This window comes from Echinops telfairi, unplaced genomic scaffold (assembly GCF_000313985.2).
Source record: "Echinops telfairi isolate 266 unplaced genomic scaffold, ASM31398v2 ScPeMD7_7467;HRSCAF=8505_1, whole genome shotgun sequence".
NCBI lineage: Eukaryota > Metazoa > Chordata > Mammalia > Afrosoricida > Tenrecidae > Echinops > Echinops telfairi.
The window spans coordinates 42239509-42258322 of NW_022111368.1; the positions used below are offsets into that span (position 1 = coordinate 42239509).

Here is an 18814-nt window from a genome sequence, read left to right on the forward strand (position 1 = left end):
GGCATGGCAGGCTTCCTGGCAGAGCCTTTTGCGCGTGGGGCGCAGGGTTGGGGCAGCCCCACAGGGTGGGTCAGGCCTCACCAGGGGCCCAAGGCCCAGGAGAGGAGCAAGCCCCTGGTGGCCTGCCGGCCCAGGACTCCGGCAGTAAGCATGCCCCGCAGCACATGGGTGGCTCCCTGCTCCACCCTCTGGGGGAGGATTGGAAAGGCTCCTGGGGAGAGGGGGTTGGAGGGGAAGAGGTGCGTGTTTGTGTGTGTGCACGTGCACGTGTGGGGCAGGGGGTGCCAGGGGCTCCATGCTCAGTGCTCCATCGGTACTGTGCCTGGGACAGAAGCAAGTGAGACCGTTGCAGGGAGACTGGGAAGGGGCACCCAGGGCTCTGCCCACTGGGCCTCCCAGCACCCAACTAAGTGCAGTAATCCGTCTCCCAATGATTTCTCACAAGTCTGCTTCTGGCACGTGCTTGTTTCAAGGTGGGGAGATGTGCTCAAATTGGTTTGGGGATGTCTAGGTTCGAGGAATGTAAAGCAGGTTCCACTCACCAGGCGAATGTGCCTGCAGGGCCAGGAGGCAGGGCAGGGCAGGTGGGCAGCGGAGCGGAGCGGGCACCTACCTCGGCGTACTTGAACAGCTCGGGCAGGTTGATCCCTTCCGTGTTCAACACCAGCTCCCTCTCGTTCTCCTTGTTGGTTGTTTCGTTCAGGAGGCAGCGGGTGATGCCCTTGGTCGTGTAGACCACGGCTTCGTGGGCCAAGGACACGACCAGGGAGCTCATGTCAAAGCTGACCTTCATCAGGGGCAGCTTCACCGTCACCTGTGAGAGAAGACGGAGAGCAGCTTCAGGTGCTGTCAGAAAACACCTGGCTGGGGCAGGAGGGTCTTCTGCCCAGGTGACTACTGTCTGACTCCGAGGTGCAGCCACCTCAGCCAGCAGATCACGGGCAATCTGGATGACCTTCCAGTTAGCAGAGTTGCATACCCACTTGCCCTCGGTGGGCAATCCCAGCCACCAGCCACTAAATGGGACTAAAGTATAAGGAGGAGCCTGTCTGCAAGCATCCGGGTCAGCAAGGAGTCCTGGGGGCGCAGCGGCTCTGGGGGAGGGGAAGGTCTGGCGATGTGACCCCGCAGAGACACTGTCACTGACCGCCGGCCAACGGACGTCGACTCACAGGCACCCTGTGGGCAGGCCCAACGGCCCTGTGGGTTCCCGACACTGTGAATCTTCACAGGAGAGGAAGCCCTGCCTCCCTAGGGGCTGCTGGTGGTTTCAAACTGCCGACTCTGCAGTTCACAGCCCAACTCGTAACCACTACGCCACCAGGGCGCCTTCCTGAGATCATCACCGCGGCCTAGAAAACACCATGGGGGTGGTTCTGCTTGGGCCGCCGGGGTTGGCTACGTGGCCCAAACCCACTCCAGCCCAGAGCCACCAACAGGCCTTCCAGCCAGGGAGCCGAGGCTGCGGGTGCAGAGACCCACTGTGCACGGTCTCCAGGAAGCAGGCCACCGGGCCTGTCTCCCGAGGCACCCCTGGGTGGGTTTGGACGCCCTTTTGGACCAGCTGAGTTGGAGGCCGTGTCTGCCACACTGAGGGAGAAAGGAGGTGTAAACCCTGAGCAGCTGTCAGATCAGTTCTATGTCTAAACTGTCCCTGGAAAGCCGGAGGGAGAGAACCAGGGTCCTGTGAGCCGTCGCTAGAGTCTTAAAGGGACTGGGTAAGAAAACCGCTGACTCAGAGTCCCTGGCTCGTGACCTGGCCCCACCCAGCGCCAGGCGAGCACTCACCTCGCACCACAGGCCCTCCTCCGTGTCGTACTTGTAGTCTTCCACGAACGGGTGGGCCTCGCGCACGGCCTGGATGCGGCGCTCGCAGGCCTCGGTGCCCTGGCCCGGGGTGGGCTGCCAAGGCCTCGCTGGGGCTGCGTCCTCGGGGCTGAAGCCCACCTCTGCGGCCCCCTCTTGGGAGCCTTCGCCAGGGCCGCTCCCTTCCTCCTGCAGCGTGTCCTCATCCTCGTCCTCCCCGTCCTTGTCCTCCTCCTGCTCCTCCTCGCTCTCGTAATCCACCTGGCAGGGGACAGGCCATGGCACTCAGGGTCCTGGCTCCCTGCTGGCCTGGCCCACATGCTCCTACTCCAGGCTCCTTCCTGCCTGCCAGCTTTAATGCCCTCCGCCCGTCACAGCAACTGCGGCAGGAGGGGCTGCTCTGGAGCAAGGAGGGAGTGTCCGTCCGTCCTCAGCTTCCCCTGCCGGAGACCTTTGGGTCCTCTCATGGGATTCTAGTGCAGAGAGAAGCCGTGTCCCCTGCCTCGCTCCCACCCCCCACCCCAGCTTCTGTTCACCGTCCTGCCCAGCTGAAGGAAGAGGGTGTGACCACAGCCACCCCCCATCCACCGCACCTTCTCTTCTCCACCCTCACCCCAGCCTCCCACCTCCTCCTCCTGCTTCTCCTTGAGCCTGGCGTCCGAGGCATCGGCGTCCCCTTCCTCGGCTTCAGCGTCTACAATGCGCCCCTCCTCGTCCTCATTGTCTTCCTGCTCCTGTGGTTTGGGGACAAGCAGGGAAGATGAACTCCAGTGCCTAGTGCTTGATACAGCCGGACAGCCAGCATGGATCCCATGGGAAACCCATCCACCCCTCTCTCGCCCCCTCATTCATCCATCCGTCTACCTACCCACCTAACCACACGGCCACAAGCCCCTGCCTGGAGCTTTCGTCTCCACACCCACCGCTGGCAAAGACTTTCCCTTCTTAAGGGGAAGGGCCAGGAGGAAAGTGCCAGGGCTTGCCGAGCCATGAAACGATGGGACTGGCCAACTCTGCCATCCAGCGGATGTCCATTCGCAATGGACAGCTACCCCGTGAGTTTCCGAGACGGTGGTAACTCTATACGGGAGTAGAAAGCCCTGCCTTTGTCCTGTGGGGCAGCTGGTGGTTTCAAACTGCTGACCTGGTGGTTACAGGCCAGCTCGTAACCACGAAGCCACCAGGGCTCCAAAAGATGACAGGTACGCCTCTCAGAATATTCTTTCAAATACTTCTGACACACCTGTTGCAGGTGGGCACGAGGCCAAAGGGCTGTTTTGGTGAGGATGCCTGAGCATTTCTGAAGCCAGCATTCAAACCATTCTTCCACCCCGGGCTCTGAGTCCTTAGGTTCCTTCAGCGAGAGGACAGAGTGGCACTGGCCCACACTCACTCTGTGCCTGGTCAGCTCCAGTACCCTCTCTGGTGCTGTGCACCCCGCTCCCATGGCTGCGCCGCACCACACGCGGCCAGGGCAGAGGTGGTCCCGTCACTGGGTCACTCCTGGGTGACTGTGCCTACAGGGGCTATCCCGGGGCTCCCTCCCTTTTCTTCACTGCAGCTCAAAATGCCCCCAAGTCCCCATCAACTGGCCTGGCAGCGTCCAAACCAAAAAACCCAGTCTCCCTGCCACCGAGTGGATCCCGACTCACGGTGACCCTCAAGGGCACAGCAGCACTGCCCCTGGGGGTTCTGAGGCTGTAACCCTTTACAGGAGCGAAAAGCTTCATCTTCTCCCTGCAGGGTGGCTGGTGGGCTCAAACCGCTAACCTCTGCTTAGCAGCTCAACACGGAACCCCCTGTGCTATCAGGGCTTCTCTGAGAAAGTCAGGCAGAGCAAAATGAAGCAGCATAGCCCAGGCTCAGGCTGGGAGCCAACGCTCAGGAGACGGAGCACTCAGATGTCCCGGGCCCTGGCCTTGGGCCTCTGGCCAAAGCTGGAGGAACGATCAGGAAAGCAGAGACGTCCGTCCTCACCACGAGGGCCTGAGGAGTGCTGGGGACTGGCAGGGCCTTCCCGGGACAGGAGGCTGTGCCCACTCACCCGACTGCCCCCCGACTCCCCGGAGTGGTCTAGGTCCCGCTGGGTAGCTCTCCGAGTGTTCACGCTCCGGAAGGCAGACGCTTTGTTATTCTTCTTCTTGATGGCTTCCATCAGCAGCTTAAAAAACCTACAGAAGCAAGCAAGGTGACCCCTTCAGTAGCAGCCTTTCCATCTGCCCTCTCGGGGCAGGGAGGTCGTTCTGCACGAGAGGGCGTGCCCCCCACCCAGCAGACAGCAGTGAGGCGGTCCTCAGCAGGAGGTTTAGGAGCGTGGTGGAGGCCTGGCCTCGCCCGCCCTCTTTCCCTCCCCTCGCTATGTCTGGGTGTCCCGCCGGCAGAGCCCGGGCTCCGGGCCAAGAGGGCCTCCCCTCGTGGGCGCGTGGCTGAGCATAGCAGGCGGCCACTCAGAGCTCGAGTCCTCTCACCTGTAAGATGAGGGCGCAGCGCTAATGCGTGCTGTTAGGTGAAAGCCTGGGGGATCTCACTCCTGACAACTCAGCAGAGCACCACAGCCCCGCAGTACCGGGGTCACCACGAGAGGGGCCGACTGGACGGCAGTCAGTAGTAGGGGCACTGCACCCCTGTGAGATAAACCAAACTTGCTACCGCGAGTCTGGTGACCCCGGTGACCCCGCGAGAGAGGACAGGGCTGTGCCTGTGGGTTTCGGAGACCGGACCCCTTCGTGGGAGTAGAAAGCTCCTCTTTCTGAAGCCGGTGTACCACACAGCCACAGCCTAGAAGCCCAGGTGGCCAACAATGAGCATGGGGCCTGGGGCGCTGAGCCTCGGCTCTGGACTCAGACCCCCCTGGGAAGTGCTGTTTGGTAACTGCACGGAGCCACGCAGGGAGAGGCGGCCAGATTGTCAAAGGACCGCGTGGAAGTCCCTTTGTGGCAACACACTTTGTCAGCAGGTAAGAAAACCAGTGTCAGAGTCAACCTGCCGCTCAGTACCTGCGGGCCTTGCCCGGCCCCCGCCCCCTCTTCAAGGATCTTAATGCTCTCTTGCTTCTGAGCTCCTGCAATTTGTTGTCTCCATCAGAACATGGTGATACTGCAAAACAGACTGCCTTTTATTAGACAAGCTAGCAGGCCCCAATCTACCCGTCCAGTGAGCTACCTGTAATGGTTCCTATAATCTACGTAGGAGGGTGGGGGGTTGCAAACATGGCTCCTGTCCCTCAAGGAAGTTAGTCTTCATGTGAAAAGCAGGCATGTGGAACAAGGAGCCCTGGTGGGTGAGTGGGTTACATGTTGGGCTGTTAGTCACAAGGTCAGCAGTTCAAAGCCACTAGCTGCTCGGCGGGAGAAAGACGAGGCTTTCTACTCCCATACAGGCTGACCTTCTCGGAAACCCACAGAAGCAGTCCTACCCTGCCCCATAGGATCACTAAGAGCGGGAACGGACTTGGGGAGCTGTGTGTCTGAGTTCAGTCATTCAACGAAAGTCCACTTCCCTCCATTTTCTTTTACGTTTTTGCGTCTGACTTTTGCGGTGGTTTCTGTTCTCTGCAGAAGAGAGGTTCCTCACCTAGTAATCCAGTCAAGAGTTAGCTTGTCACTAGATGCTGGGGTCAGGGGATGGGGCCACATGAGGGCAGGCAGAGTGGGGCTGTCCCAAGATGTCAGGCAGTGGGGGAGAGCGGGTGGAGGGGACCCTGTGGCGAGGACAGGTGTGGGGTTCGAGGTTCGGGTCTGCTGCAGGCGAGTGAGGGCCTGGAACTCTGCAGTGGGGCCTTGCCATGTCTCCCAGAGGGAGGGCAAGTGAGTGGAGTTGGGTGCGGCCTTCGCTATGGGTGCCTATTTGGGGGACCCAGAGGGCTCCCCTGCTGGTCCTAGTGGCCAGATCACCTGAGGCCCCTCCTAGCACTTCTAGTTCCCGTAGGTGACCTCTAGGAACACCCATCTGTCCCTCCTCCTCTGTGGCCCGTGCCTCAGACATTCACCCTGCACCCTCGCCAGCTCGGCATCGACCTGCTGGGTGGCCCAAGTGCAGACTGCTCTCCAAGAAGCCTGCCCTTCACACATTGGTTGGCACGCGTTTCTGCCGTGCCATGCCCGACGCTCCTGGTGAGCAGCACTCATGGGAGGTGGCAGATCAGACAGCACCTGATGGCTACGTGGTGTGCCTGTGACTAGGGTGCCGACAATTTTTAGGTCTGGGATTCGGCCAGTGGCAAGGTGGCAGCAGGCCCAGAGTGGTGCGGCCACTTGCCAGAATGTGGCCATTGGAAGGGAACACATGGACGGCCTGTCGGGCCCCCACCCAGCCTATCACAGCCAGGCAATGTGAGCCTCGGCTGTATCCTGCAGGCCTGCAAACAACGCCCCAGACTGCGGTCTGCAAAGCTGGGTGGGCAGAGGCTGCCAGCCTCATTGTTTCATGGCTGGGGGCCAAGGCCAGACCCACCCCTGACTCCGCACCTGGCTCTTTCCACTTCCCAGCCCCGTCCACCTTCCAGAGGATCGGCACCAACATTGAAGTGACGGTGCCAGTTTAGACACGCAGGGAACCTCCTATGCTTACAGAACTCCACCTGGGGATGCGTCTCTCTGCTCAGTTAGGAGGGAGGGAGAGGATGGGGGAGAGGGAACCTCCTGGAGTCTCTGCCCTGGGGTTCTGAAAAGACTCCCTGACTGCCCGGGACTGACAAAGGGAGTCCACACTGCATCGCGATCCATGCTCAGGCCTATGTCCATTCTGATGCATCACAAGAGCCACAGCTGCACCAAAGCACCAGGCTTGCGGATCACAGCTTTCCAAGCACACACGCAAAATGCGGCCGGGAGCTGACCAGGAAGAAGTGTAAAAATGGTGCTTCACTCAGCAGTGCCCCCTGGTAACGTCCAGAGAAAGAGCTTGGAACACAGCCCGGTGCTCCCCCCACGCTGCCCGGGCCCCTCAGCAGGACTCAGAAAAGGGCGACACCCAGCTCACCTGCTCTTGACCACTGCCAGGAGGCCGTGAGCTCCTGATTCCATTTCTCATGGAAGGCCTGTCTGCATGAGGCCTGGTTAATTAGAACCGTCCCGGGTAGGCGGGCACGTGCACACCGCTCCCCTGTGCCCAGTCTACAGGAGAGCAGCCAGGCCTGACCGGTCACACATTTCCTCAGTGCAGGTGGACACCCCCCAGGTGTCCTGTCCCAGGGCAGGATCTGCCTAGTCAGGGAGCCCCCACAGCAGCCCTCTGCAGAGGGCTGGGTCAGGGGAGATGGGGCACAGACTCATGTACCCCCTGCCCTAGTGACCCAGCCATTAGTGGGTAGCTCTCAGACACAAGGTGGGGTGGGTGACTACCAAGTGCCTCTGCTTCTGCTCGGTCAAGTTCTCAGTGCCCCAGCAGCACTGGGGAAAGCCTGAGGCTGTTCTACATTAGTGCGCTGAGACTTGCCAACAGATGGAATCAATTTGGGCCTTACCAGGCTTTTAAAAACACGAATTAGTTACTCATGTTTAAAGACTAGGAGACATCTTATTTACAAAAGCAAGAGCGACCAACCACACAGAGGGAAAGGGGGCATACTTCTGAAGCGCCCGGCCCTCGTGCCTGCCGGCCCCGGGCCCACAGGGCTAGCCCTCAGCTCCTGTGCATTCGTGTGTCCCTCTGAGCAGGGAGGGACCAGAACGAGGTTGACCAAAGCTGCAGGTAAACCCAGCCAGGCACCTGGCTCTAAGAGCAGCAAGCCACACTCCACTGTTCATCCTTCACGGTCCACAGCAACCATGTGGGGCGGCCTGGATGGACAGCCCACCCAACAGGAATGTCTAGGACTCTAGGCTCACCTGCCAGCGTGCGCCTGTTCTCTTCACACACACTTCCCAAGCCTTGCACGGCTGAATCACTGACTGACGAGGAAGACGGGGTTAGCGCAGGCACCCCTGCGGATCGGGGCCAGGACTCGGGCGGCAGGCCCGCTATTTCCCTGGGTGGGCTCAGGCCAGGCAGGTGGCACCCTGTCTCGGGGAGTCTAGTGTCAGGAGTGCTCTCTGAGCCCTGGCCAAGGGGAAGCACAGCCCCAAGCCAACCTGGTCTCCATGAAGTGCAGGATGTCTGTGGGCCTCAGGCACTTCTCCTGCTGGTAGCAGGCCCGTGGCAGGAACTGAAAGCGCAGCTGGTAAACGCGGCTCTTCTCCTGCCTGGTGTGCATACGGAAGCACTCCTGCACGTCAATCTTCTGCAGCACCTAGAACCAGACGCACAGGAAGACCTGGCTGGGCCCTTCTCCAGGGACTGCTGGCTGCTAAGTGGAGAAGCCGAGGGGGCCCGGAGAGAGCAGCCAGGGCCCCAGAGAAACACCAGCAGGGTCTGCCAGTGTGGAGCCCCCCTCAGGCAGCCTCCCAAGGCTGCAGCTGGGGTCTCTGGAAAGGCTCTCAGCCCAGCTGGTGAGCTCACCCCGGAAACACTGTCAGGTGGAAGGCCCCTGAGGCTACTGTTGAACTAGTGATTATTTTAAAAGCTCCTTGATCCACCCGGCTCAGCACCTGGCATAGAGAGCAGGTCCATCACTAGTGGCAAGGCGGCGCCGGGTTAGGACAGCCAGCAGTCCTGCTCTAAGGAAGAAAGGAGTGGCCTGCCGGGCAGCAGCCTGGGCACTGGGCAGCGGAGAGCAGTTACCTCCCCTAAGCACACCCTGGTCAGCTGCTTCTTCAGGCTCTTCACCCTCTTCAGGGCTCGCTTGGTGTTGAGCACAGGCACCCTCATCATGGGCGTCTTGATGTTGGCGCTGGCCACCATGAGGATCTCTCTCAGCCTGTCACAGAGCAAGGGGCGTAGGCAGTCATCAGACCCCCGTGTGGGGAGCCGTTCTCAAGAGGTCAGCATGCTTCCGGGCTCCAAGCGAGGGTGTGGGGCCTGGCAGGCTGGCGGGATGGGTTCCCCATGACGGTGAGCAATCCTGTAGTTGGCTTCCTGTACTGCAGCAGGCAGGAGCTCCCTCCAGGAAGGACAGTGTCACTCCAACCCCACCCTGCCCTCTTGCTGAGTGCCTATCACACTGAATCCACCTGCAAGGCCGGAGCTGCAGCCACGCCAGTCTGTGTGAACGGTGCCCGGGAGCCGGGCTCCCAGGTGGTCTGTACAGTGCTGGTTCACGACACCCTGAGCCTTCTCCCAGAGCCTGCAGGGAGGCCTGGAAACGCATAGGTCACAAGCACCAAGTGGCTGTGACAGGGGGGCTCGGGAGGGTAATTAGAGGCACCGAGACCTGAGCACAGACCCAGAGATGCATCAGTTTCCAGATCCTCACCCTGATCCTCCACCTGGACGAGCACCCGTCTCTCCCTTAGCACGGAGCTCCCTTTTTCCCAGGAAGAGGCAGGGGCAGCACCCGCCCCGCCCGCCCTGTGGGGACACGCACCTTGGGATACCCAGCGTGACGTTCATCTCGCCTCTGCCAGCGAAGTGGAAGGTGTTCAGGGTCATCTGAGTGGAGGGCTCCCCGATGCTCTGGGCGGCCAGCAAGCCCACAGCCTCCCCTGGGTCACACAGGGAGCGCTGCCACTTCAACTGCAGCAGGGTCCTCAGCCTGGAGGCAGGTGGGGCAGGGAAGCCACGGTCAGGGCCACCGACGACACAGGTTGAGAGGTGGTCTGACTGTGTTCCCCCAGCTTGCCAACGTCCCCCCTTCCAATCTCCATCCCCTGCCAGTGGCCTGGGTGCTCCCCAGCAGGCAGGCTGAATTCCCGAACCCACCCTAAAGCCCCCAGCTTGCCAACGTCCTCCCTTCCAATCTCCATACCCTGCCAGTGGCCTGGGTGCTCCCCAGCAGATCCCAGCAGGCAGGCTGAATTTCCGAGCCCACCCTAAAGCCAGGCAGCCACCAGGTCCCTGGGCCATGAACACTTCTGGGCTCACCATTCCCTCCCGTTCATTCTTCCCGCTCACTCACTGCGACCCTTCCCTGGGGTCTGTGCCTGTGCTAACCAGGTTACTAGGTAATGCGTCCGAGTCGAGGTCCCCACCTGTCCCTTCCCCCTCAGACTCAGCCCCGCATGAAAGGCCGAGGACATGGAATCCCGGCGGGTGGAAGCTCTCCCCGGCTCCCCACCACAGTGGCAGAGGGAGGCCAACACCCTCAACTCTGAAGCACTGCCGTAGGCCGACTCACTGCAAGGTGCAGGACCCGGCGGGGCTGCCCGTGGGTGCCCGAGGCTGAGTCTACGTGAGGGGCAGAAAGCGTGTGTCTTTCTCCTGAGGATTGGCTGGCCGGGCAGTCAGCAGTCCAACAGGTAACCGCTCCACCCGCAACTCTAGAGGGCGGTTTCTGCTAGACTCTGGCCCCCACACAGCCCTCGGGGCCAGGTGAGAGCCGCCGCGCCTGCCAGTCCCTGAGTCCTAAGGGACCGCCAGGTGCTCTTGGTTATCTCAGTCCCTCCAGAGGCCAAGGAGCAGCCGGGAGGAAGAGGGTCGAGGGTCTGAAAGGCAGACCCCCGCCCCATGTGGTGCTGGCCAGCGGATGCCATCCTACCTGTCGAGAGAAAGCTCCGATCTCTCACCACTCTTCCCTGCGAGAGAGGCCCACTCTCGACTGTAGTTGTCAATCTTCTGTTCGAACGTCTCTGACACCGACGCAAAGTAGATGTCCGGGCGCCACACGGACAGACTGGGGTCAGGACAGGGGGCTGCCTTCTTCTGGTACTTCCTCCGGCTCTGCTCGTCCAACTCGGACCACAGCCTCAGCACCTGCAAGGGCAGGTGGGCTCAGCGGGGTCCAGGTGAGACAGAACCCAATCCCCAGGAGAAGGCCACGTGGCTCTGAAAGGGAAGGACTGAATCTACCCCGGGAGCTGGTTGTCGCAGGCTGTGAGCACTTCCTGCCGGCATGTGACCATGCCCTTTCCTGTCCACAGTGGGACTTCTCAGGACAGGGCCAACCTGACTGTCCTAGGCAATCATAACATGCCATGTAGCTCAAATCCACATACTTTCACACGGCTCCCCCCATCGCCGGCTGCAAGCACCCCTGGTGCTGGGCCAATGGGAGACCAGCAAGAGAGGGCAAGGCCTAGGGCTGGGGGGGGGGGGGGGGGGGGGGGGGTCGTGCAAGCTCCCTACTGGGTCTTTGAGTGACGCTGTCGCCAGTGGCCTTTACCCACAGCCCACACTGTTGGAGAGTCCCTTCCTTGAGGGACCCTGACTGATGGCAAGGGAGCCCAGCCTTCACGAGGACGCCCTCTGTCAGGAACACGGGCACCAGGGTACAGCCCCAAGTCGTCTCACCTCGTGGGTGGCAGGGCTGCGGCCGTTCTTGTTCCCACCTCCCAGGTTCAGGGCCCTCTCGGCGGCCTGCGCGCTCTGCGAGAAGCTCAGGAAGGCGCTCTTTCTCAGCAGGGTGTCGGGGTGCTTCTGCTGCCACTTTTTGATGGCCCTGAAGTGGCGCAGTGCTTTCTTGGGAGCTGCTCTGGATAAGACCTCGTGGAGGTGTTTTGATTTCATTATCACCTAAGCAACACACACACACACACACACAAGAAAACGTGAGAATCGGGCCACGTGGTGCAAGTCACGGCCCCAGAAGGTCCGAGGGGAGCCCTCTCAGTCGGCAGGCCTTGTAAATTAGGTCCTCACTCTGTGTGAGCCAGACTGGGGGCCTGTGCTGCCCACGGGGCTGACGGACGGTCACCCTGAGCCCTTCCAGGGAGCTTCTGGGCAGAAAGAGGGCCAAGCCCGGGAACAGCACCAGCAGAGAAGGAGCGGGGCTGAAACCCGACCCTCCATGTGCCCAGTGAGTGGGTGACTGCGGACAGGTCACGTCGGCCGGTTTCCCCAGCTGCAAGATGGGAGTCTACTCAGCCACCGGCGGGGCCCTCACTGAGGCCCTCATGAGAGTCACCTGAGTGTCAGGGGCCCAGGTTAAAAGGCTAGCTTTGCCACCTGCCAGGCAGTTGGTTACAGAGTGCCGTCTCAGTGGCCTCAACTGTAAACCGGCCACAGGGGTGCTCTTCCCAGGGCTGCGGTAAGGACGAGGCCCAGCAGAGGGGAAAGACCCCCAGATGGTGGCTATGGGGGTGTCCCGCTGAGAAAGGACACCAGAGGAGCAAACGATGGCCCAGCCCCTGGGGCTCTGTGCAGATGGAACAGGGTACCGACATGCCGGGGAGTGGGGGTAGGGGTGTGTGTCTCAGAAAGGCACATTATCCACTCTTCCCTCTCCAGTTTTGGAGGCCACAAAGACCAGGCTGCCTGGGCTCCCCACAGGCACACTACCTCGTGGTTGCTGGCGAGGAAGGGGAACTGCTTGGGTTGCAAGAACTGTGTCCGGGGGATGTCCAGGCCGTCCTCCCCGTAGAGGAACTGCACCACGCTGCCGTCACTGTCGCGGACCGTCAGGTCATACTGGACCACCAGGCCTTCCAGGTGCTTGATGATGCACCTGTCGGGGACCGGCCATGCAGTTCAGAGCCTATCAGGCTGACCGCCTCCTAGGCATGGGCGGTGGCCAGGGGCACCTGCTGCTCCACAGCACCGCCCAGCCCTGGCTGTACTTGCAGAGGACTTTCCTGGATAGAGGAGGCCACCGCCATCTGGCTGAGAAGACCAGCTGCCAGTCTGACTGAGCCCAGTACCCTCAGATCCACGGGCAGGCAAAGGCAGGTTGCCGGCCAACCTGGAATTCTCAAACCTCGTCGCGTTAAACATAGGCCCCGACACTTCCTTTTCAGAAAGCCAAAGGTGCCCAGTGCTCTGCGCTGGGCAAACTCACACTTTAAACCGGGACCAGTCATTCGGGATGAAGTGTGGGGTTCTGCTTTTGCAGCCCCCGGATCAGTGAAGCCAAGGGGCCAGATGGGGAAGCACTAGTGTAGAATTTGAGGACACTACAGGACTATTAGGAACGAACCTTTCCCCGAGTCCTGCCAGCTGCTTCCCTCACCCCTACCACCCAGCCTGTTTCTCCTCCTGCCACCTCAGAGGGAGCGAACACCCTTGAGCCCTGATGCTGGTCACCACTGACCTTCCTGGGGCCCAGTGCTTGCTTTCAGCACTGTCGGTTTAGCCGTCTGCTCATAGGGCTCGTCTTGGCCCTGGAAGCATCCTCTCCTGCGCTGCCCTGCCTCTAAGCGCCACGCTGCCTCCTCAATCCCACCCACATCCCCTAGGCCCTGGGGACTGTCTTCTTTCTGCCAACAGTGCCACTGTGCTGCTGCCCACTCATGCCTACAAACACGCTTCTGTGTCTGTCTCTCAGCCAGCTGCCCGTGCCTTCTCTGCGTCCGCCCTCCCCTCCCTCTCCTTGGGCGGGCAGGCAGGCACCTCTGACTGTACTCCCATCAGTCTGTGACTCGGGTTAAACACTCAGCTGCTACCTGAAAGGCTATATAAACGTCTGAGCCCCGCCAACTGTTGACTCCCGAGGAGACACCGTGGACCTCCTTTGCTACGATCCTGCTGGCCGGAGCCCTCCAGAGTGGACGATGGCCGTGCATCCCTGCCCGTACCCTCTCTCCCCGTACCCACGACTCCCCACGCCAAGGAATGGGGCACTCTAAATGCGGGGACGCTTGTCTAAAACCTCCGGGGCTCAAGGAGGAAAGAATCTCTACTGTTTTCCGTGTCCCAGCCACCCACAGGCAAACTTCCAGTGCTCTCCAAGCCCAGGGCTCTCACTCGAGCCATCAGAGCTGCGAGAGGCAGAACAGGCCTTACCTCTGGAGGTAGCCAGAGCGGCTGGTTTTCACGGCAGTGTCCACCAGGCCTTCCCGCCCCGCCATGCAGTGGAAGAAGAACTCCTGTGGGGAAGCAGAGAGCATGTCCCCCGGGGGGGCAGGGCAGAGGTGAGGAGCGTGGGCTTCAAGTAGGGTGCTGGCTCAGGGGCCAGAACCTTCAGTAGCTGCCATTCCTGACCAAACGAGGCCACCCATTCAGACCTCATCTCCAATGCCCCCTCACCTCCTGCCCGCCCTAACAGTGATGCCAGCCTGACGTTAACCGTGTGAAGGGTCATGTGGTTCTGCTTACAGGGAGCAGGACTCTCTACCTATATTTCTGCATTCCATCCTCTCAGCCACATGATCTCTAGACACCCCCAACTCCATTCCCAGCTTTAAAGGTACCGTGGCTCATTACTGCTTCCTTCAAGCCTCCTGTCTGAATTCTGCTCCCAACAGTGAACTAACTTTCTGAGGCCAACGCACAGCAAGAAATGCATTGACTACAGGATTGGGCATATGCATGCACACTTGCACAAAAACATGAAGGGGCTTCAAAAAGCTGGCAGGAAAATTCCACCACCTTTTAATTAAATTGGTCCCCAAATTTTTTGAAGCCCCCTCATATATGTGCATCCATCGTCACAGACATAGAACTCAAACTCCTCCTCTGCTGTCAGATCAGAAGGCTTGAATGGTACCCAGCTGACACTACTGAACATTCTGATGACAGATTCTACAGAAGAATCCTAATCAGAAGGGGGAAATGTAGAACATAACTTCAAGTTCTCAGTCACAAAGGCTTGATAAACCCCTCAAATGATCTTTAAATCTTATACCACAAGTATCCACTGAAATCTCTTTAAAACCATTTCAGCTTAACGAGTCAAGGACGTCCGCCTGCGAACATAATGCTCTTTAAAGGACGTTCAGGAACAGGGATCCAATTAGCAGCAGCAATTTGGAAGATTAGACAGGAACCTCAGAGGCCATGGGAGGAGCAGCTCAGAAAGGGAGGGTGAGAACTGTCCAATTCAGGATGTCATCAAGGTAGTCGCTTAGGAAGTGGCCCATGGAAATCCAACAGGTACATGATGGATTGGTGCATGTTTGGCTGTGGATTCTCAACAACACAAAACCCAGTTGCAACCACTCTGAACCTTTTTGGCGATCCTGACTCTGTTGTGTCTGGCCAGATGCCCTGGATGATCCTGGAGAGCTCCATGTGGGACTGGGGAGTCCCCAGAGCAGTCTGTGGTCCTCCAAGCAAAACCCAGAACTCACAATTGTCCGTCAATGTTCCCAATGGGAGGGAGAAGCTGGGTGGGGAGTGGGGAGGCACCCTTGGGAGTTCTGTGATTATCGATCTCTGAAGAGCATCCAGGCAGGCGAGTGGCACTCCTCCAACTGCCTTCAGATGCAGGTAAGGGAACTGGTTCAGGATGGTGGTAGTGTGTGGGGGGTGGGGTGGGGGTGGGGGTGGGAACGACGACCAGGAAATGATGCTAACTTTTACTGCACACCTACTGTGTGCCCTGCACTGAGCTAGGCTTTACTGAACATGCCCGGTCACCACCTCCTGGGCACTAATGCCTAATGGGTGAAGTGATAAGTAGCATATTACTTGATCACTCTAGCTTAGCTGTTGGTGGGAGTCACAGGTCACAGACCGCTGAATGTAGAAACGAGAAGAAAAACCCACAGGGAGAGGCACAATACATACAGGAGGCCGGATGCCGGTGAGGAACCTGCCGGTGACAAAGCCACCAGCCCTGGGAGTGAATTCATATGGCTCGAAGCAGGGCAGTGACTTCCCAGACGCCATCAGCGGGGGCCTCCGGCCTTCCAATTCGATCTGGCCGAGTAGGCAGGAGATCTGTTGGGGAGAAGGGGCAGAAACTCAAGATCCACACTAGACAATAACACACTTTGTTCTAGAAGGGGCGGGGAGCACCTGCTCTTCCTGAGAAGCTGTGTGGGAACCTAATTCCTGAAGGCCAACCTCGCTTTCCAAATGCAACAGGCAAGCTGGCTTTAAGTAAGGAAGCACAATTTTCCTTTGGTGGAAAAGTCCTGGTTTTCACCTTTGGAGTCAGCTGTACCTGGGTGACATTTGTAAAAGAAGTCATGCCTGGGAAATCTTGCGAATTCAAACAGAGAAACTGAGGTCCGTGGAGAAAAGGTATTTATGGCAATCCTTAACTTCTACAGCAGAAAGAGAACTCAAGAAGCCTTTTAGCTACTTGTTTAGAGAACTGCCTTATTAATATTGTTGGTGGGGGGTGGGGGGGAGAGCAGCGTGCCTGGAAGTCACTTTAGTTGGGAGAGGGTGGTGGTACTGGAGGTTGGAGTGGGTCTCCTGATGCCCTTTCAAACCCATCGCAGGGTGGTCCTCAGAACTTGCTCAAACTCATCACGATAAAAAAGCAGCCAGAAGACTCCCCATGGCTGGGCTCTGTGCCAATGCTAGTACAGAGCATCCTGATGCGAGGAGAGCACGAGCCCGGATGAAGGGCTAAGAGAGCGCTCAGACAGTGCGTGACATCAGAGGTGGGACAGCAGATAGTGGGAGCTACACAGGATCTACAGCACGAACACACATCATCATCATTGTCATATATGTAACACCGCATGCAAATCTCTAATACCGCTATCGATATCCCAGCGAGACTGAGAACTGAAACCTGACAGGCCTGCCTCGTTTTCTGTAAAGTCAGCGCTCGAAAGTGTCCCCCCTTTGACTGGGGGGCGGGGGGGGGGGCGGCAGTCTCCCTACTTTTCTGCAGCTTGGTTTCCTGGAGAAAACGTGAGTTTTCCTTTTCTGACAGGTCTCCGCCTCAGACAGGTTTTACCGTATAACTACTAGTGTATTTTACAGTTCTGCCTACATCTACATCTTGTCCACAATGTGAACATGTTAACAGCACTGGCTCCTGCAGTGATTGGTAGATATGTTTTATTCCTCAGTACTTGCCACATCTGATAAGTCTTTCACACTTGGGAGACAGATAAATTGGAGAGCGGCCTCTTGGATCCCCGCCGCCCGGCAGCCCACCTCTGCTCACACCTGCATTGTGTTCACCGTGGATCCCTTGGCTCCAGACTGCACCATCAACTGCAGGTTGTTCTCAGGGAACTGCCTGTGTAGGCCAAATGGCATGCATGCCTGTGGACGGAAGGTACACCGGGTCAGTGACTTTATCATGTCCTCGGGGAACCCCAGGTTCAGAAGGCAAATGCAGGGTCCGGAGGTGAGACCCTGACTGTCCAAAGATGAGCTCCAAATCCCAGCCATGGTGAGGGGTCTCCTTCTGGACCAGTCCTTCCCCCGGAACCAGCGAGCCGTTCAATGACCAGGAGCCTGGGGCTTGCTCCCTGGCCAAAGGGAAGCAAAAGGGAGGAGGGAGAGAAGCAGCCCAGGGGCCAGTACAGTGAGTCGGTAACTCCAAAAAGGAGCTGCTGACCAATGAGGGCACTACTCTCGCAAATCTGCCCAGCAGATCAAGGCCTGGACTCCCGCACACCGTGTGATAGCCCCCAATGTCCAAGGCGGGTTTGCATTTACCAGCACGCAACCTGGGCACCAATAGGAAGCCCACTTCAGGGCCAGAGGAGACAGCAAAGCCCTCAGGTGGCCCCAGGGAAACACCAGGATTGGGGGTGGGGGTGGAGGGCGTTGAGAGGTCTGTCTGAGTTGGAGAAACTCAGTCCGTTAAGAAGAAAGAAGAACCCGGGGTCAGAAAAGGGGGCTGCCAAGTCCAGGGGTCTTCTGAAGACACACTGGTCACTCGCTAGCATTCCTGTTATCCTAGAACAGCAGATCTCAATCTGTGGGTCACAACCCCTTGTGGGTCCAAAGACCCTTTATTGCAGTAGCAAAACAACAGTGAAAAAGCAGCAATATGGTTGGGGGAGGTCACCACAATGTGAAGAACTGTATTAAAGGGTCACGGCATTGGGAATCTAAGGGAACCACTGTCCTAGAAGCTGAGCCTCCCAGAGAGAGCAGGTGTCGGGAAGGCGCCTCTGAACAAGCTCTCTCAAGGAATGAACTGTGCCGAGGCTGGTCTTCCTGGAGCCCCAAGGATGCAGACAGGCAGTCAAGGGACAGACTGACACTTGTGAAGAGTTGCCCCTGCCTCTTCCTCTCTTCCTAAGGCTGGGCCTCCCTCCGGGCCTAGGAGGCATAGGCTGGGAGCAGGCCGTTGGGCTGGGAGCCGCGGCTCCGGGACAGGAGGGCAGAGAGCCAGGCCGTGTCTTGGATTGTGCAGGATTCTCTCCCTCTAAACTCGCACAGGGGCTCACGTGAGGCCAAGCAGGTGGCTGTGGGAGGACTGCCACAGTACCCGCTCTGAGCCGAGAGCATCCTGGGTCCTCAGACCCTGGGCGGCTACCAACCCAGCCAGAGGCGCCAGGAAGAAGAGTCTGCAGCCGGCTTCTGCAGGGTCACAGTCCAGGAAGCCCAGTGGAACAGTTCTTCCTGGCAGTGCACAGGCTGTTTGTCGGTCACCTCAGCTGCCCCATGACGTCGTGCCACTCACAGCCCCGTTTCTGGGCGAGGAAACCGAGGCCCTGACCAGTTAAAACCGCTTGCCTGGGGCCATATATCAAGGAGGGGGCAGAGCAAGGATTTGAACCCGGGGACACTGGCCCACAGCCTTGTACTCTGCTGTTACAAAGAGCAGTGGTCCTACCCACCCCAGCAACAGCCTACATCAAAGTCTCTACCATCGAGCCGGTTAAGACTCGCAGTGACCCCATAGGGGAATGGCTGTCTCTCGTCAGTCTCTTTCACGCTGCCGCTCCAAATCAACCAGGAGCAGAGCGAAGGTACTCCCTCGGTACCTTCCCAGACCCGGAAAGGGTGTGGGCACAAAGGCCTGCACCCTTCACCTCAAAATGAAGGGTTCTGCCCATCCCACCTCCCCAGCTCCCACTGGTCGCCCGGGCGGCTGGCCAATGGCCATTCAGGTTGCTCCAAAGGGTCAGAAGCAAGAAGTAGCTGTGTTCTTTAAAACCTGACTTCCACAGAGTGGTAGTGAACCTGGGCACCGCTGGACAGACCTTGTTAATCTCGTTGCTGTAATGGTTCACTTCCTCCTTGAACTTCAGATCAACCATGTTAAAATCCCGCTGGTCCTTGCCCAGATGAGCATCCTGCCACTTCCCTCGGATGTCCTCACACGATGCAGCATCTGGCAGGTTTAACGCAGCCCGCACGGCCTAGAGGGAGAAAGGGAACAGGGTGGATTCCAATCACAGCCCCTCGGCAGCAGAGTGGGCCCAGCACACCCTGCCTCTCCTTAACGCCTACC

General features: G+C 59.0%; 1 protein-coding gene across 1 annotated transcript in view; it reads right to left on the minus strand.

Annotated features, from left to right (window-relative positions):
• The window catches only part of POLR1A (RNA polymerase I subunit A), a 65459-nt gene that overhangs the window by 3011 nt on the left and 43634 nt on the right, over nt 1–18814 (minus strand). Inside the window, exons 18-31 of the mRNA XM_045283894.1 lie at nt 18564–18722; nt 16567–16665; nt 15223–15375; nt 13498–13580; nt 12058–12223; nt 11071–11292; nt 10319–10533; nt 9209–9376; nt 8467–8602; nt 7878–8035; nt 3851–3977; nt 2433–2540; nt 1789–2067; nt 614–814 (exon numbers count right to left, since the gene is read on the minus strand). Of these exons, the coding sequence (XP_045139829.1) occupies nt 614–814; nt 1789–2067; nt 2433–2540; nt 3851–3977; nt 7878–8035; nt 8467–8602; nt 9209–9376; nt 10319–10533; nt 11071–11292; nt 12058–12223; nt 13498–13580; nt 15223–15375; nt 16567–16665; nt 18564–18722 (2274 nt within the window). The remainder of the gene's footprint in view (nt 1–613; nt 815–1788; nt 2068–2432; nt 2541–3850; nt 3978–7877; nt 8036–8466; nt 8603–9208; nt 9377–10318; nt 10534–11070; nt 11293–12057; nt 12224–13497; nt 13581–15222; nt 15376–16566; nt 16666–18563; nt 18723–18814) is intronic.